Source organism: Styela clava, chromosome 12 (genome assembly GCF_964204865.1).
Source record: "Styela clava chromosome 12, kaStyClav1.hap1.2, whole genome shotgun sequence".
Taxonomy (NCBI): Eukaryota; Metazoa; Chordata; class Ascidiacea; order Stolidobranchia; family Styelidae; genus Styela; species Styela clava.
Genome location: NC_135261.1, coordinates 8,578,168 through 8,595,615, shown reverse-complemented (window position 1 = coordinate 8,595,615; position 17,448 = coordinate 8,578,168). Strand labels below are relative to the sequence as shown.

Genomic DNA, 17,448 nt, shown 5'->3' with positions numbered 1-17,448 from the left:
CGTTATATTAATTAAAGAAAAAACTATTCGTCATTAACGTCAAATACTATTGGATATTTGAGCTAATTAAGTTGGATACAATTTAGCAATTGTAACATTTCTTATGAAATTCCACTAAGGAGAGTAAATTTAATATCAACAAATAGTGATAAAAATTAATATACGTTTGGGTAAACTAGTCCTAACATGTTCGTCTCATTGGTTTACTACAATAGATTCAGTTACCAATCGGGTAGACATATTGATCATATTACGCATAGGGTATTTAGTATTTCAACACAATTAATTTTCTGCTTAGTACCTCAAATATGGATAAATGCGGGTTCTTAAAATCCCCCTTTTTCAATAAAATTATCATGAATGTCAAGTTTTCGTAGAAATTCACAAAAGATGTATCACAGACTGGACCTGGCGGTTTGAGAAGTATCATGCCTAAAATTAATTTAATTTTGTGTTCATATTTATTTTCTTGTTGTTCATCGATTTTAGTTGAAATGCGACTTCCGCTCAGTAACAGATGATTTTTGAATTCAGTGTCACGAAATAACTTAGTGCATATTTCCTTCTTCGCCTAGAAATACCAATGAAGTCATTTATCAATGTCAAGTGGATTTTCTCACCCACCGGTATCCAGACTAGCACGCCCACTGAATATGCGAACGTGAGTCCTATACGCAAGGCCGGTATTTGAGCTAGACCGCAATATTTTGAATTCGTTTAACGCTCCCTACACACTAAGTCATATTTGATTTAACGTGAATGGTCTCACTGCTCGACTGAACCTTGTTTCTTTATTAGTCGACAGTTGCGAGCTACTCTCTCTTTGAGCTTAGCCCGGTTGCCGGTATTGAATAAATTGTACCTCGCGACGTCACCGTCACCATCTTCGAGCAAGATTTCGACGGAGCAAGTACGGGTGATCGGATTCGACATTTCGAGAAACGAAGAGCAAAAGGTTCGTTCATATTTTCTTTGTCGATTACTTTTACTCTTGTGCTTAAATCAGAAGTCGAAAACAATCTCAATAAAAATTTCTATCCACCAAATCCACCATCCATGCAATGTGTACATTCAATTATTATAACCTTCAATTGAAGATATGTGGCAGATATAAAAAAAAAATGTGGGGCAGTACGGCGGGAGGGAACCAGTTAAAAACTTTAATGCAATTTATACTGATTTATTACTGATCGTAATAGAGAATTTAGTATTTTCATTGACGACACATTGGTGTGAATCGTTACGTGCAAAATATACAATCCGACAATTTTATACATTGAAGAGCCAATGCACATTTTTTTCGGTAGAGGCACAGAAATATTATATTATAACTGTCCAAAACGACGAATGCCAAATTTGTCGTAATTACTGTACATCCTAAGCCTATACAAGATATATAATCACGTTTGAGATTTTACGTCATGCATAATACGAGTTGCACATTGTATGGCTAAATTTTCTGCCGGTACTCCGTACTCGTATTGAACAGAAATTTCGTACCGCGGAATCTTGTACAAAAGATTGTATGATTTGCTTTGCGGTGTATACGATGCCCATTTATCAAAGTCTTGTCATTTCAAATTAAGGCATTTTCGTAAACATTGCAATGCTGATACTGCATATATATTACGCCGAAAGCAAATAAACCGGATGCAAACATGTAACGACTGTCACTTACTGTCATTCCATGAAAGCGTGACGAAGACCGAAATAGTAAACCTGAGCATTGTATTCTCTGTATAATGGAAGTGCTGAGTTGTTATGACGCTTTTCTCATGCAGACAGTTTAAAATGTGTACCATAAAACGGTTTGTGATCTGTTTTATTATTAAATTTTGTGACTTCCAAGTTTCGGAGTACATCCAACAGGTAGAACAATCTAATCAATTAAAAGACTTTTAATATATCCAAAAACGTATTTCCTACTCGATCAAAACTTGAGGACTTGTGGGCTACAGCCCAAAGACTCGCGGCTCTAACGTAGCCGAGCATTTACAAGAGGTGCAGCCTAAACCGGGAAGTTACATTGGACATTTCAATACATTTTTGCTTATTTGCCACAGGAATCATTTATCACAAATTTTGTCTACCAGAAACAATTTGGTGAGAATTTGTACGCGCACTTTTTTTTTTATCCCTCATCGATTGTAAATTTCGCCGGAGTCTCTGCTGAACCTATTTCAACCCTTTGCGCTTCAAACTTGCGTGACCTTTTAGTAGCTGGGTGTGCAAAAATAAAGCTACCTCAATATATGAGTCATGTACCGCTATGGGTATCAGACCGGTTGAGACAAATTTTTCAACATAGTTTTTTAAATGTCAAATTGTTTTCGATTCAAACGCAAGAAAAAAATGCTGAAGATATAGATATTATTTTGGGGTTACGTATTCGCTATCATTACAATTTTTGTTTTTTTACGACCAATTTTCACGTGCGCAAATACGGAAAAGGGGTTCAAATGTCTGTTTTTGCTTTTGGAACTCAAATCTAGCGTAAACCTACGCTGGTAGGAAACGGACGACTCATATTTCTGAACCACGCCCTTGCGTGACGTGAGCATTCCTTGGATGCCGTGTTTACTGTCGTTCGAATCATCGTGGCCTGCTAAGAATGAGACGAAAACCACGCACGAACGAACGCCATAATATCATGAATATACTAAATTTCCGCTCGAATTCGTCAACACAAAACCATTCCATCTTTCGTGAGGGATAAAAAGCTATTTTATTCACCTACGTAGGTTAAATGGGGCAATTTGTGAAATCAACGGCGCGTTTACCCAGTCGACGGAGGAGCTTTACAAAACGCAGTAATTTGCTGGTGCGATGTTTGCCGAACGCAAATAACATTTTGCCGCAACCATAAAAGGAGATGTTGTTTTTCTTGAATCAGTTTAGGAACCAATACTTAACTACACAAACTTCTCAGGCTAATCAATAGTTTATGAATTGTGAAGCCGCATTCACTCATTTCTATGTCGTATGACACTGTGCAGTCATAGAGCAAAAACAAATATCCTGATTCGATTTATACGATCGATCAAATTATTGCGGAGTAAATAGTTTTTTTCATGAAAAGATCAGAAGATACAAAGGAGACTATTTTCCAATGATGTGGATAAAAAACGTTTTGCGCGCAGAATTAATCGCATTGAGTGATATTTACAGTGTCGCGGAATATACCAAACCTCCAATTTGTGAACCAGGTTCCAATATCTAATATATATATCGGACGAAACGAATAAAAATCGATGAAATACACAAACCCGTGCACATAAAAATTTGTAAGAAATCACACTGTTGATATTTGGTGATGAAATAATATAATTTAAATATTGGTCCCGGTATATATGGGTTGGCCATGGTTTTTTTGGTGACATATTATCCTCTTTATACTTAGCCGAAGTCGTGAAACTTAATAGAAATATTCCAGTGACGTAAGGGTGGGCGTAGGCTGTGCATATTCTAAATTATTTGCGTTATTGACGCGAGCTTTAATGTTGGAATTTGCAAAAGAAAATAAATATTTCCAAATATATATGTTTGTTGACAAAGCCTCATCAGCGCAATGTTATTTGCACGATGTTTCAGCGATAAACGAGAAAGGCATCTTTAATATAAGCAACATCGAGGAACGACCAAATAATAACTAGGCTTAGGCAAACACCATTATATGCTGTTAGAAAAAGTGTACCAAATACTGGTATTTTACCTTGAATCCTTCTCTGAAAAATCGGAATATTTTTTCCCAAAGCGCGTGAGACGTTCCTTTTATTTCGAGAAAAATTCGGATCAATACCAATTTTTCAATCGAACAAGATTTGTAGTTTACGGAAAAGCAAATTACTTTACGTCTCCATCTTAGAGACAACTAATAGGAAATATTTCTCCCAAATCAAATATTTTCCGTCTTGTCTCAAACAACAGCGAGCACATTCTGAAAGCCGTTTTATTGTCTGTCAATATTATCCGTGGGTGGGACGACGGCAGTAATCGGAATTTGCTAAAATTGTAAACCGAGCGTTTTTTTTTGTCGCGAAGTATAAAATTATATAGGTAGGTGGTCGATGACAAAGGCCAAAGTGATCCCAAATATACGGTTTAGCATCATCTATTTTTCACATATAGACAACAACAAACTGCTATTTATATCCAGCACAAGTTCAAGTTGACTCCCGGACATTCCGAACGTGCTGCAGCTGTAAATTGTACAATTATTTGGAATACTGAAATATAAATTTTCGATACTTGGGACACTTTATTTTATAGAATTCAAATAATTGAAATCGTCGTTGCTATGGAAATTTGTAAAGCCCAAAGTTGTTCAATTGAATCCACGGCAAAAAAAAAATAACAACAATACTATTTAAATACTAATTAATTTTAGGATGGATAAATGATTAGAAACAGGGATTGTGAGTAGTGTTATGACTGACTATTTGTCATGCTTTTGATGTACGCGCTCTGACTGCGCTCCAAGTGAGTGAAATTAAATGAAATGATCGATACGTTTTAAAAGTAACCCACAATTTATCTTATATACTAATTTTCCTTGGGTTTGACAATTCGTCTACATTTCAGTGTTGGGTGTGGCCGTTTTTACAATTTCTTGACGACTGGCCTACTATTCAGAAAATGCATTGATCCATGTAGATTCCAATACTATTTGCGTGGGTGTAGTCATTTTAGTGCTGAAGTAAGTCTCAATTCGATATAATCTTCACAGGACAAAAACAGTTCTAAGAGAATACAACCAATAATATTAGTTATAGTTTAAGTTTCAATTGAACTTGTTGGTGGTAACTCCTCAAGTTTTATCACACGGGTGTTATTCGCGCGATTTCTAAATCCTTTTCATTTTGAATCGCGCAAAGTTATTGTAGAAAACTTCGGGAAATTCTATACTCACGCGCGCAAAAATGAAAATTTTGAAACTGTTTGATATAGACATCCTGTTAAAGTACATTGTGCTTCATCAGATCAAGATTTTAGAGGGTTTGGCATCGTCATGCTTACCCATTTGTTGGGATCATTGAAATGTGTATCCAACCGTATACTTTCATTCTTTCACGTATTGTCTGTCTACAGAAACAGAATTAAACCGGCTTAAACTGGTACTACAACCATTTATGTTCAACATAGCGCGCATTAAATATGCATTCGGATAAAATGGGTAAATATCAAATATTTTCTTCGCCAAAAATTGTAATATCCCAATGCGGTTTAGAAGTAACATATGCTTGATGGCTTATACACAAATATAATAGTTCAGGTGGTCCAGGGTGACGGTGTAAAACTTGGTCATTCATTTTAGACACAACATGCCCAGCCATACAAGAACATCAGCATACAGACGTAGCTATGGAGCAGAGAGGAAAACAACTTCAGTCGCTTTGACTCCGTAAGTACAAACGCACACTGCGGTAAAATTTTCACGAGTAGTTTCTTTATTTAAATGTATGATGAGGCAGTGAAGATTCTCCAATGTTATTTATTGCAAGAAAAATAACACCTAGAAGTTAATAATAACTCATTAGATTACTTAGTACATCGGAAGAACTGCATGTTAGAGATCTCTTTTTTACAAGATGATAATAAAAGTCACATATACTAGTATAAACCATACGAAGTACAAAGCATATAATGTAAGGTAATTGACATTTTAGAGAGATGCGAAAGACCAAGGAAGCTGAAAAAGAAAAATTGAAGAAGTGCAACAACAGATTGGTAAACTACATTGACAAAGTTCACGATTTGGTCGAAGCTAACAAAGCGCTAAAAACTGAGAACGCTTTACTGCGAAAGGCAGCTGGACATGACCAGCAAAAAGATGTTGCTGGGTTGTACGAAGATGAATTGTCTGTAAGTACAAAATCTATTTTTTCACCATTATGCATGCATTGGATGTTTGGTACTGTAGCTAGCACCAGTCACTAAAGTGCGGTGGACTTGTTGGGCAACAGGCCAGCGAAGAAGGCCATGGCTTATTCGACCTCGTTACCAAAGCCTCCCTATTATGACGGTTTGAATGATAAATCTCTTCACCGGATGTCCTTTGTCTTACAATTTCTGACTGCAAACAAGAAACTACATTGTGGATATGATTATATATACTAAATTGTTCTTGTTATCTATGTTTTCAGAGATTGCGCAGCAAAGTTGAAGAATTGTCCGTCGAAAATCAAAAGCTGGAGATCGAGAAGGAAAACTTGAAATATGACCTGGATGAATTGGAGGAGAAGTATGATAAATTATGTCGACAAGTTTCAAATTGTGCTAAATGTTTTTCTACGGGGGCTATATTTTATTTTCGTCTGGTAACGGCGATGTTATTATCATCTTTTACATTAAGACACACCAGGTCCTTTAATATCAATACCTAGCGATTTTGTTTAGGAGTTAGGACCAATACGTTCATGACCATTGATGCATGCTCACATATTTGCGGAAATGTGTCGGCAAAAACACCAATTCGAGCTTTATAGTTTACATAGAGTTCAAACGCAAATAAAATCTAAAATATTTTGTGGAATGTCAAATTGTCTGATCTAGTTTAAAAACATATATCCAATAAATGTTACCTTGTTGGTAAGGTATGAATTGTCTCTTTAAATCCATACAACGACTCATTTAAAAGCCACAAAATTGAATATAGCCCAAATTGGAATATTTCAAAGGCAGCGACATGCTCTATTGATTTTAATAATACTTGCCGGCACAAAATTGAGGTCGCCCTATTCTCATGCACATGCGCAGAACGGATTCGTGGAAAAACGCCGGAGAATTCTAGTGTGTGTACTAAGGGCGTCGCCATTCTTTGTCGCTATTTATATTAGCGTTACAACGTCTGGTTTATATGCCTGGCTATAGGTATTCAAAGGAGAAATTTTATTTCGACCGCCTCTATTGTATTATGCTGAATTGGCCTTTGAACCTTTACACTATAATACACACAATAACCATATATCGAAGCGTTGAGTGCTATAAAGATAATAATATTCAATATATATATAATTTAGATCACTAAGTAACTCTGTTTATGTAATATATCAACAGGTATGACGAGGTTTCAAAAGAGAAGGAAGACATTGAAAAAGAAGTTAAAAATCTGAGAAAGGTGACTAATATATAACAGTAATATGGCACATCCCGTTACTAGATGATACAAAGGTCTTGCTTCGACCAGTCCTTACAGATTGCAGATGGCGTGATCCCAGGATCATATGACCATTTTTGCTATCTGGCGTTGAATATCGAAAAGTTATGCTGATTTTCATCTCAATATGTGTCATATACATCAGTAGAAATTAATTAATAAATTACCTGCAGACATTTTTAGTACAAGTACTCTGATAACCCAATATTCAATATTGTAGGATGTTGATGATGCAACAATCGAGAGGGTCAGCATGGAAAGCAAGTTAGAGAATCTTCAAGAAACTCTTCAACTTGAGCGCCAAGCTCATGCAGTGGTAAGCGGAATTCAATTCCATTGTTTAAGTATTACTCGGTACTAAGGTACCCTCATATGTTCACACTCGACGTATTATATTAATGGTTGATAAAACATTTAAAAGTAAAATTAGGGAGTGGCGTGGAGTGATATACACAAAATTTTAGTTCACAATGATTCCTCATTCAACAAGGCCATTGGTTCATCATTAAAGATCCCACTTGTTATTCACTGCAGTTGGAGGCTACGGAGTTCGAGTTTTTCGGTTTGATATTTGCTAAAGTTGAACACCAAAAATATATATTTTTTGTATACTGAATTGTTGATATTTTGAAGGAATTGGACAATCTTCGTAGTCAAATTCAACCTGTGCATGCAGTTGTTGTGGAGAACGAACCATCGAGTCTTACTCCCGATTTGACTGATGCCATCCAACAAGTGAGACAGCAATACGAAGCCTTCAACACCAAAAACATGGAGTCACTTGACAGCTACTACAAAGAAAAGGTACTTTTATTTTGTCGAATAGAATCCGAAGACGTGACTATAAGCATGTTCTGGCAAAGGTGATCATTATAAATCCAGCAAACTGACCAAACAACTGTAGGAATTTCATACTTATTAGTCTATTCTGTTATTTCGGTGACCCGATTAAATCATCTCATTTGTACACACAAGAAGTAACAGCGCCATATCCGTATAGAGCAAAATTTCGATGACTACCTAAGGGAAATCAGGTTTGAACCGGCTCAAACCACTCATTACATATAAAAATACACGTTTTGGTTCACCACCCTCAGAACAAACAAAAATGTCGCTCGTATATCGCGTAGTATTAGCTCGCATAGTGACCGCACCTTTATTTGTACATTGCTTCATAATGTTGGGGTATATCTTACGCATTCTTTCCAGAAAATACCTGAGATGAAATATCCATAAATATATGGATAACTGACACCTGTGCCAATGTATCTAACAGTATTCATAATTTATAAATACATTACCCCACAACTTGTTTTTTGACGTAAACATTCAACAAAACAGCTTACAAATATACTTGCTATTTCGTGGAAAAAATATTATTTTATTATCACTTCAATACTATCTCGTCTAAGTATCCTTGCGTGGCAACGGCATGCGAATCGATGTAGGAGTAGCCAAAGAGGCAGGACCCACAGTTCAATATACAAATCCTAGTAATTACCTCAGTGATTTTCGTTCATCAAATTTTTGAACTACATCTGGTCCAGCGTGCACTAAATTCTACTAGGTCTAGAAGCTGATTAGGCTTAATTTGAATTAGTGTAAACCTAATCAACAATTTTACACCATCAAGGTTGAAGGTCTCCACAAACAAAACAAATCATTGCAAGAAGACAATAACATACTTCGTATCGAGAATAATGATCAACGGAAGCAAATTCACCAACTGGAATTAGAGCTTGAAAGCCTCCGTAGTAAGGTAATGAGCAAGAACAAATTCCAGATCGGACGAATTGGTATTTGGTCATGATTCCTGGAAGATAAAGTGATGGTGAAATGAAACATCTATGACTCATTCGCATGATTTCCAAACATTTTTGTAAACTTTACAAAAATGTTTTGGGCATGATAGATCTTCCTTTTAGATTGGTAATTAAATTCAAGCATGCTTGAATAATATAGCATGGTAGGCATAACGCACGCCCACAAATACATGGGGTGGTCAAATTATATTGCAAATACAATAGCACGATAATAGATATGCTCGACAGTCATATTATACATATTACACTCACTTTTCGGAACTTACGCATAAAACTTGTCATTGGTATTCACACATATACATCTCATTTTACTCTCTTTTGTTATCAGACCGACAACTTGGAAAGGCAAATAGATGATTTGGAAGACAGACTTGCTAAGCAAAACAACACTTCACAAGAGAAAATACACGCACTTGGCAAAGAACTTGATGACGCTAAGCAGGTACATTCTTGTACATTTGTAATTTACCCTAAAGCAAACGGCTTCGTGGAAATTAAGTTATATTTTGATACGTCTAACCTAATTGCTTCTTATATTCGAGATACTTTAATTTTTCAGGATTTGGGCAAGTATTTGAAGGAATACCAAGATTTGAACAATTTGAAATTAAGCTTGGATCAAGAAATTGCCATCTATCACAAACTTCTGCAAGGAGAGGAATCTAAGTAAGATTTTGTTATTTAATCGGTATAGACTTTTCCCCATTAAATAACAGTTATGTGTTTAGTGTAATATTGGCGGCGCATCCGGGCATTGGAAATAGGTGAAATTAGCCCGTAATCTAATCGGGACATTGGAATAATGCCCGCTGCAAAAAATAGACAAAGATTACTCTTGCGCAGCAGGTTCAAATAATTCATATAATTTTACAGGAACATTGACGTAGAAGTTGCTGAAGGAAAACCGGTTCGAGCCAGATCTGCATCTCCTGCAGCAAGAAAATCACGATCTCACTCTAGGTCCAGCGCTAGTTCACGATCCAGGTAAATTTTTTTGTCATTTATAAATAGAAGCAATGCAATGCAGCAGTTTGAAAAATATGTATAATACCAGATTATGAAAGCAAACTTATCTCTTTGCCGCCAGAATATTAATAGTGTAGGTTCGGAGCAGCGATCTAACAAAGGTATATTGCTTCATATTGCAAGTTCATGTACTATCTTGATAAAATGGTAACGTTTGATTAAACTGAAATTGAATATATAAAAAAAAGACTACTTACCTCAACTCCACCACAAAAATCATGCATTTTGTAATTTTGCAGTTCCGCTTCGAGTAAGTCATCTGAAGGTTCACCAACAAGAACCACGAGCGACGTAGTTGGAGAGATGCTGGAAGAAAAAGCACCCAAGGAGGAGAAGGTGAATTTAATTTGTTCTTGTCACCTAACACTCTAACATTCATTACCAGCAGAACGTTTTGCTGGACGATACCAAGTCACTGATTTAATCCGCAACAAATACACATTGAATGCAACACCAAATGCACGCACAAATAAAAAGCATGAATACCAACGTGTCATTGGAAAAGCGATTTCTCGCAAACACCGTGCATGAGACGCGAATTATTAAAACAAAGAGAATTGAAAATAGCATAATAGCTTAAAAATAGCATTGTTTTACTCGTGCTCGCCAAAGTGTATTCATGCGTGAAAAATCTAGGCTCGGTATCGTTCGTCAACAAACGTCTGACTTTATTGCACGACAGATCATTGCTTAACTAAAACCGCAAGCTCATTGATCAAATAGCAAGCATTACTAAATAAGCTGAATTAATAGGTTGTTAAGAAACCCACCTGATAAAATAAGGAATATAACTATAAAATATAACATGTTCTAAATTGCAACGCGTTAAAAACAATCCCGCTGCTAAATTTACGAATGGCGATCCTCTTCTTCTCAATAGTTTGTTTCTTTTTCTTCCTTTCTTCGTTTTGTCACTAATGAGCGCTCCTTTATTCTCTTTTTTATTTATTTTTGGCAGTGAGAACGCAAAAACGTCCAGAACATCGCCACAAAGAAATTGGGAAGAAGAGGAGCAAAATTTTATAAATATTCCATAGAAAGACAATTTCGAAACCGCTAAATTTCGCTATTATACAATTATAAAAATGCTATCTAATTATTATAAATTCTTGCTATAGAGTTTTTGTGCATGCAATTGCAAACATTATAGAAACAAATTTATGACGAACACTTATTCAAAATTATGTATATAGCTCAAAAAGCCCCCTTGTTGAAAGACTGTGCAAAATCAGTCAAAATTTTTTGTTGTGCCGTTGTTATATTCTGCTCACAATCACTAGATTTATGCACCGATGTTGTTGTTTATTACACGTGTACATAACCAAAGAATGCAATTAACGCCACAAATTCATCGTCTGTATATTAACCTAGAGTTTTGTTGCACTAATAAATCTTTCAGTAGATTTTGTTCGATTATAAACTCAACAAGATGTTGTAAAAGAAAAGCGGAGGTCTTAAAAATAGGCAGAATTTTAATGGCGAAAAATTTATGTAAGGTCGCCGAGAGGAGAACTGTCAGCGATGAAAAAGAAAATTCCATTTCCCATCCAGCCTGCTATCCCGATAACCATTCTGCCAACCTACTTCAACTTCCAAAACCACCATATTCCGAAACATTACCCATTCCCTCCAAATTAGAAAAGAAAAATGGATATAGTATTGGAGAATGTGAAATCGTAATACCGAAATCGCTTAATTCCACAGGCAACTCCAGTGAGTTAGAAGACCCTGGCGGTACGTTTTCCCCACAAAATAGCGAACCCAAATCCAAGTTGCAAGAAGATTTTCCCATCGAACCAGCTCAAGTCCCAATTAGCTTTGATCCACCTGCAAAAATAATCAGGCAAGACAGTGATTCAGAAAGTAGCACGTCAGACAGTAGTTTATCTACTGCACACGATGGGAAAAGCGGCGCAAGAGAGTCTAAAAGTTGTTCATGTGGTGAGGTGGACAAATCAAATGATAGTGGTGAAGTTACTTTTAAAGACGCCTTAATTGCCCGATTAGATGCGGAATTGAAATGTGACGATAAATGTTTGAAACTACTGAAGAAACGCCGACCAAAAAGAAGCCATACTGGAACACAAACCCCAGATAATGTCTCATTACATAACCGCTCGTTATCCTCTGATGAAATAGAAGCATGTTTTATGTCAGACGTTAGTGTAGAAGGAGACTTAGTTCAAAAGCGGAAAAGAAGGCCAGTCAACGATAAACCTTATACCCCTCAAGAAAGAGGTGTACAAGCTGACCAAATTTTTTCTAACGAAGACACTAAATCCCTCGTGTCCGAAGACACAATTTCCCCTTCCGTTTCTACCTCTCAACATTCACCTAATCCTATACCCTTGACTTCAACCCCATCCAAAACGCCCAGGCGTAAAAAGAAACAAAAGTCTTCAAAATCGAAATTGAAGTGGCAAATGCTTTCTCCTGTTGGAAACGAATATATCTACGTCACAAAGCAGGTTTACAGCGTGACAAATCACACATTTGGCTTGACTGCGTAATTTTTCACTTGAATAACGTAACAGTCATCCAATCCGTCACTGATTTGTGACATGTAGATTGTGGTTTTAATCATTCAACCTTTTAATCATTCTGTTCTTGATTCTATAGATTTTTGTAAGACTATGAATTCTTTACTGTATTTTCCACACATTTATATAGTTACCTATAATAGCTAAATAGCTATAGCTATTATACAAGTGCGCATATCTTTTACCTGTCAGATTTTAACACACCCATGTGATTGTTGTTAAAATGATTTTAGAATCAATCGTGTTTGAATAAAATAAACTCAAATGATATATATTTTCCGGAGCTTAGGTTGGGATTGAAATTTCATCACATTGATACCATTGTCCACATTCATACATACTACTTTTCACATCAATTAGAAATTATGACAATTCATTTTTTGCACAAACACACTCTGATATGAAGGCATGCTTGTTACTGAACCATGAGCCATAACCACGACTTTAAAATATCCAATCAGTTGATGAATAGTAAGAGTACAATGCCAATTGGCTGGAAATTGATACTGATCGTAACGACTTTTCATTATGTGTATAGACGTCAGTTTCTCACAAAAGAGTGCAATTATTGTGTACTAACATAATTGCTAGGATGAACCTTGTACTTGCAAATTGTAGTGAAACTATGAATTTCAGGGAGTCGTGTCTGTAACATGGAAAGTGAAAGGTGGAACTGTCCGACCCTCTGAACCGTTCAACCCAGCAGATGACGCCGAGAAGCTACACGAAGCCATAAAAGGGAGAGGTTAGTAGAATATTCTCAAAAACCAGTCCTTCCTATTTATTTTGATACATCCCACCATTTGCCCATTGTGTACTTTAATCATTCCACGGCCCTCTTATAAATCATGAAGACTCCTCAACGAGGAATTTGTTCCATGCTTGTAAGACACTTCAACACATGAAACTCCATCTTGATTTTGCAGAAAGTGCAATCAATTAACTCAAACTATTGATACAGACCTAAGCCAGTCTTGAAATGAATTTCAGAATTATGCAACTATACTGCAATACCTTTATAACACATACATATAATATGAGACAACCAATCGTTCTTTTTATCTCGACTTTCCAGCAGAAAGCGCACTTTAGAGGCAGTGGTAGTTTGTTTACCTTTGTATATATATATACAAGAATATACAAATTACATTTTTCAAGCTAACATTTACCTTTCGTTAGGAACTGATGAAGACACGATCATCAATATCCTCGCGGGTCGCAACAAAGCTCAACGATTGGCAATCGCGAATGTGTATGAGGACAAATATGACACTGTAAGACATTATATATGAAACAGGTTTTGAAGCATCAAAAAGTCATTTCGATTCTTCACGGAAATTTTGTTAATCGTTCACAGTAAAGTATTTTTACAAAATAAAATTATTCATTGCAACTCTCGTAACAGTAATGATTTTCGATCTTGTCTGAACAATCATACACAAAACTGCCAAATATACAACGATTCATAAAGTAACTAAGAGCAACGTATATTACGCAGGAACTGATCGAGGATCTGAAGCAGGATCTGAGCGGTGATTTGAAGACTGTAACGTTGCATTTGATGTGGAGTCGCAGTGTAATGGATGCAAATGCATTGCGCAAGGCTGTGAAAGGATTTGGCACAGATGAAGCTGTCCTAATCGAAATACTTTGCACTCAAACCAGCCGCGAAATACAAGAAATCAAGGCGTCTTACGCATCAGGTATGTTTCCAATAGCATAATAGCATCAATAGCTAAATGCGACTTTTTGTAGGAATGTTGCCAATTTATTTGTATTTCAACAACCGATATTTTTCAATAATGTGGTTCTGTGATTAACAGATTTTAACAGGATTGGTATTTAGTCCAAAAAAAATAGAAGATATCTTGGAAAGTTTCTTTGTGGTGGAAATCAAACACATACATTTGTGCACACACATTTAACTTTCTCAGTTTCTTCATGAGTGAACTCTTTTTCATATTCTGATTTTTTACAGAATTTCCTGATAGATCACTGGAAGAGGACATTGAAAAAGAAACATCTGGATCGTTCAAGCAATTTTTGCTTGCTGTTTTAAAAGCAAACAGACCAGTCGACAGTGGAACAGTTCTAGCTAATCAAGCTGACGAAGATGCCCAGGTATAAACTTTACTTAATTCGTTGAAATCTATTTCTTTAAAGCACCTTAATTGACTCTTCTTTTGTTTAATAGGAGTTGCACAAGATGGCAGTCAAAGACTGGACTCCAGCTCATCCCAAATTTTTGGAGATCTTCACTCAACGAAGCTTTGAACATCTCTGGTTTTTGTTCAATCAAAGTTGGCCTAAACTTTCAGAGGACAACCTCCTTGAAACCATCGACAAAGAATGCAAGGGTGATTTGAAAAAAGGATTGAAAGCTTTGAGTGAGTTGTTTGTCTTCTTAGAGACTTTGCGTACTATTTGAAAAATAAGCGTGGGCCATAATTTAAACCTCAATGAATCAATCCGTAACATGAATTGCACATTTTGTATCAAACATCAATATAAGGCTAAGAAATCGATCGTATAGAACGGATCACTATGCTGTCAAGAATGGCGAACGTTATCAACTTGATCGTGTTATTGCATCATTCGGATTCGAAAAATGTTTCTGCTGGACCAGTGCCTTCTTTGTTTTTACTGGATTGTTTTGGCTTTATACAGTGGCCCGTTTAGAATTTTGAACTGACGAAAGTAAGAATTAAGTGGAATTATAGAATAATATGCAATTTTAATATTTCATTTTATATTACAGTCCGCTTCTCTGTGTTCATTCCACCCCTGTATTACGCGACTCAGCTTCACGAAGCAATGAAGGTAAGCTTCATTTGTGTTTCTTGCTACGCACATAACTGTCTGTATTTTATTATACTTTATTGAAACGTTTAAGAAAGCTATTCGACACTAGGATTATTCCAGGACACAAGTCTCTGGACTTATTTTTCATAAACCAAATCATATTACAGGGCTTTGGAACCGAAGATGAACAGCTGATTTACATCGTCACCACCAGAAGTGAAATTGACATGATAGACATCAAAGAAGAATTTGGGAATAAATATGGTGAACCGCTGGCTAAGAAGATCAAGGTATATAACAAACATGTTGTTTAAAGATATATTTAAAAATTCCCCGAAGGGAAGACTTCAGTGCCATTTGAATCTCTTAAAAAGGTGTCAAGTTTGGTCTGCCGAGTGACCATGTCTGAGCGGATACTCAGAAAATTTATTCTAGTAGTATTTTACTACGTTTGATTGAAACATCTTGTATATCTAATTTATAATGTAATGAAAAGTATTCCTTTAGTATATCTCCTAAATTTTATTATACAAATATAAGAGCGCGCAAAATATATAAATATTGTTTCAATGAAATCGTAAACTACAACAAATGCAAGTATTATAAATTAGTTATAAGAAAGGTTTGATTTGTTATACGTTTTTCCTTCATATTCAGAGCGAGACCAAGGGAGATTACAGAAAGATGTTGCTGAAGCTTATTGATGAAGATGATTAGATTTGAAGATACTTTCTGGAATGACAAGCCATATATTGGTTTCTTATAATTGGTGCTGTAGCTTAGTGCTTTTGTAAAATACGTTCTGCTCGTTACAATAATATAACTTGAAATATAAACATATATACTTTATATACTTTCATAACCTATAATATTCCAACTACACGAACTCACTAACAGAAGTTTACTTGCTATGCTGCCTTTTTGATAAAATGTAATCGGAAACAGTGTGTTTAACTGTTAATTTATGTTACTGTTTAAACTTCAATAAATCCCCATTTGTACAACATGTGCCATATCTTACCATATTCACATTGAAGTGTTCAATTTTCAAAGACTTACCTAGCTTGTTTACTATCTGTACCGCGTTTTCGAGACATAAGCAATCAAGTTAATCTTACCGCTTCCAATGATACTATCGTAACGTTAAAGTAGTTTTCAGAACAAATTCGATATAAACGAAAAGTGATATTTTAACAAAAAGAAATTAATAACAATTTTTCATACCATTAACCATAACTTGTAGTTCTTGTACAAAGTTCGAAACCATTTAAGCAAAATGAGTAAAGGCGGGATATGGTACAATATCGCAACACATACACTATTATATGCACTTTCATTATCATCGTAGCAAAAATAATTATGCTAATTTTATTCCCAATTTTTTTGGTTTGTGAATATCAACTAACAAATATCTTTACGGCACTGTTTTAAATGACTTTTTTGATGAAGTCTTGTTTGGCACCCGACGAAAAGAATAAAATGGGCTTTGCAAATGTGTGCAGTACAGTTCCAAATCAATAATATTCCTATTTCCGGACTTTGTTTCGTAATGAGGATTTTATGTAAAAAAAATTGTGTACTATAAATTCACTCTTTCTCATAATTTGGACTTGATGACAAAGTTCTTTCAGACTAAGTCAACACGGAGGTCATGAATATTTCAAATCTAGTAATTTAAGGAGTGTGACTAATCCGTGGAAATGTAATTTTTTGCAATTGTGTGAAGCTATATAATGAATATATCTGCCATATATATGCATATACAAACAGTTTCCTTGGTTAAAGAGGTATAGTACAGACGTCGGTGATAAGTTAGTGTTAAGATATATTACCCCGGTACGAAACTGACTGCGACTCACAAACAAGCATAAACTTCGACTATCGCGTTAGCCAAGATTGAAGAGCTATGGGTCTCACATTTCGCCACCTTAATAGTGTATGGAAATAATCTTGGAATGGCACTATTATGCATAAGGACTACAATTTTCAATTTAACAACGTTATTCTATGCTGCCAGTATGTGCTATTTTTTATGATATGATGTGAGTATATTTCCCCGTCGGACCTAGAGATAGCACTTTTTTGTACAAACTTGCCTGTG

General features: G+C 35.7%; 1 protein-coding gene across 1 annotated transcript; it reads left to right on the top strand.

Moving 5' to 3' along the window:
- Positions 1-798: 798 nt before the first annotated feature.
- LOC120330013 (uncharacterized) lies at positions 799-17,114 on the top strand. The gene is made up of 20 exons (XM_039396827.2): positions 799-955; positions 5,315-5,401; positions 5,667-5,862; positions 6,144-6,241; positions 7,057-7,117; positions 7,377-7,472; positions 7,790-7,960; positions 8,790-8,915; positions 9,308-9,421; positions 9,539-9,645; positions 9,853-9,963; positions 10,245-10,341; positions 13,182-13,290; positions 13,725-13,819; positions 14,044-14,248; positions 14,524-14,666; positions 14,740-14,932; positions 15,304-15,365; positions 15,515-15,637; positions 16,005-17,114. Exons 2-20 carry the CDS (start codon positions 5,322-5,324, stop codon positions 16,062-16,064), a joined length of 2,247 nt encoding a protein of 748 aa, XP_039252761.2. The 5' UTR covers positions 799-955; positions 5,315-5,321; the 3' UTR covers positions 16,065-17,114.
- Positions 17,115-17,448: the final 334 nt, after the last annotated feature.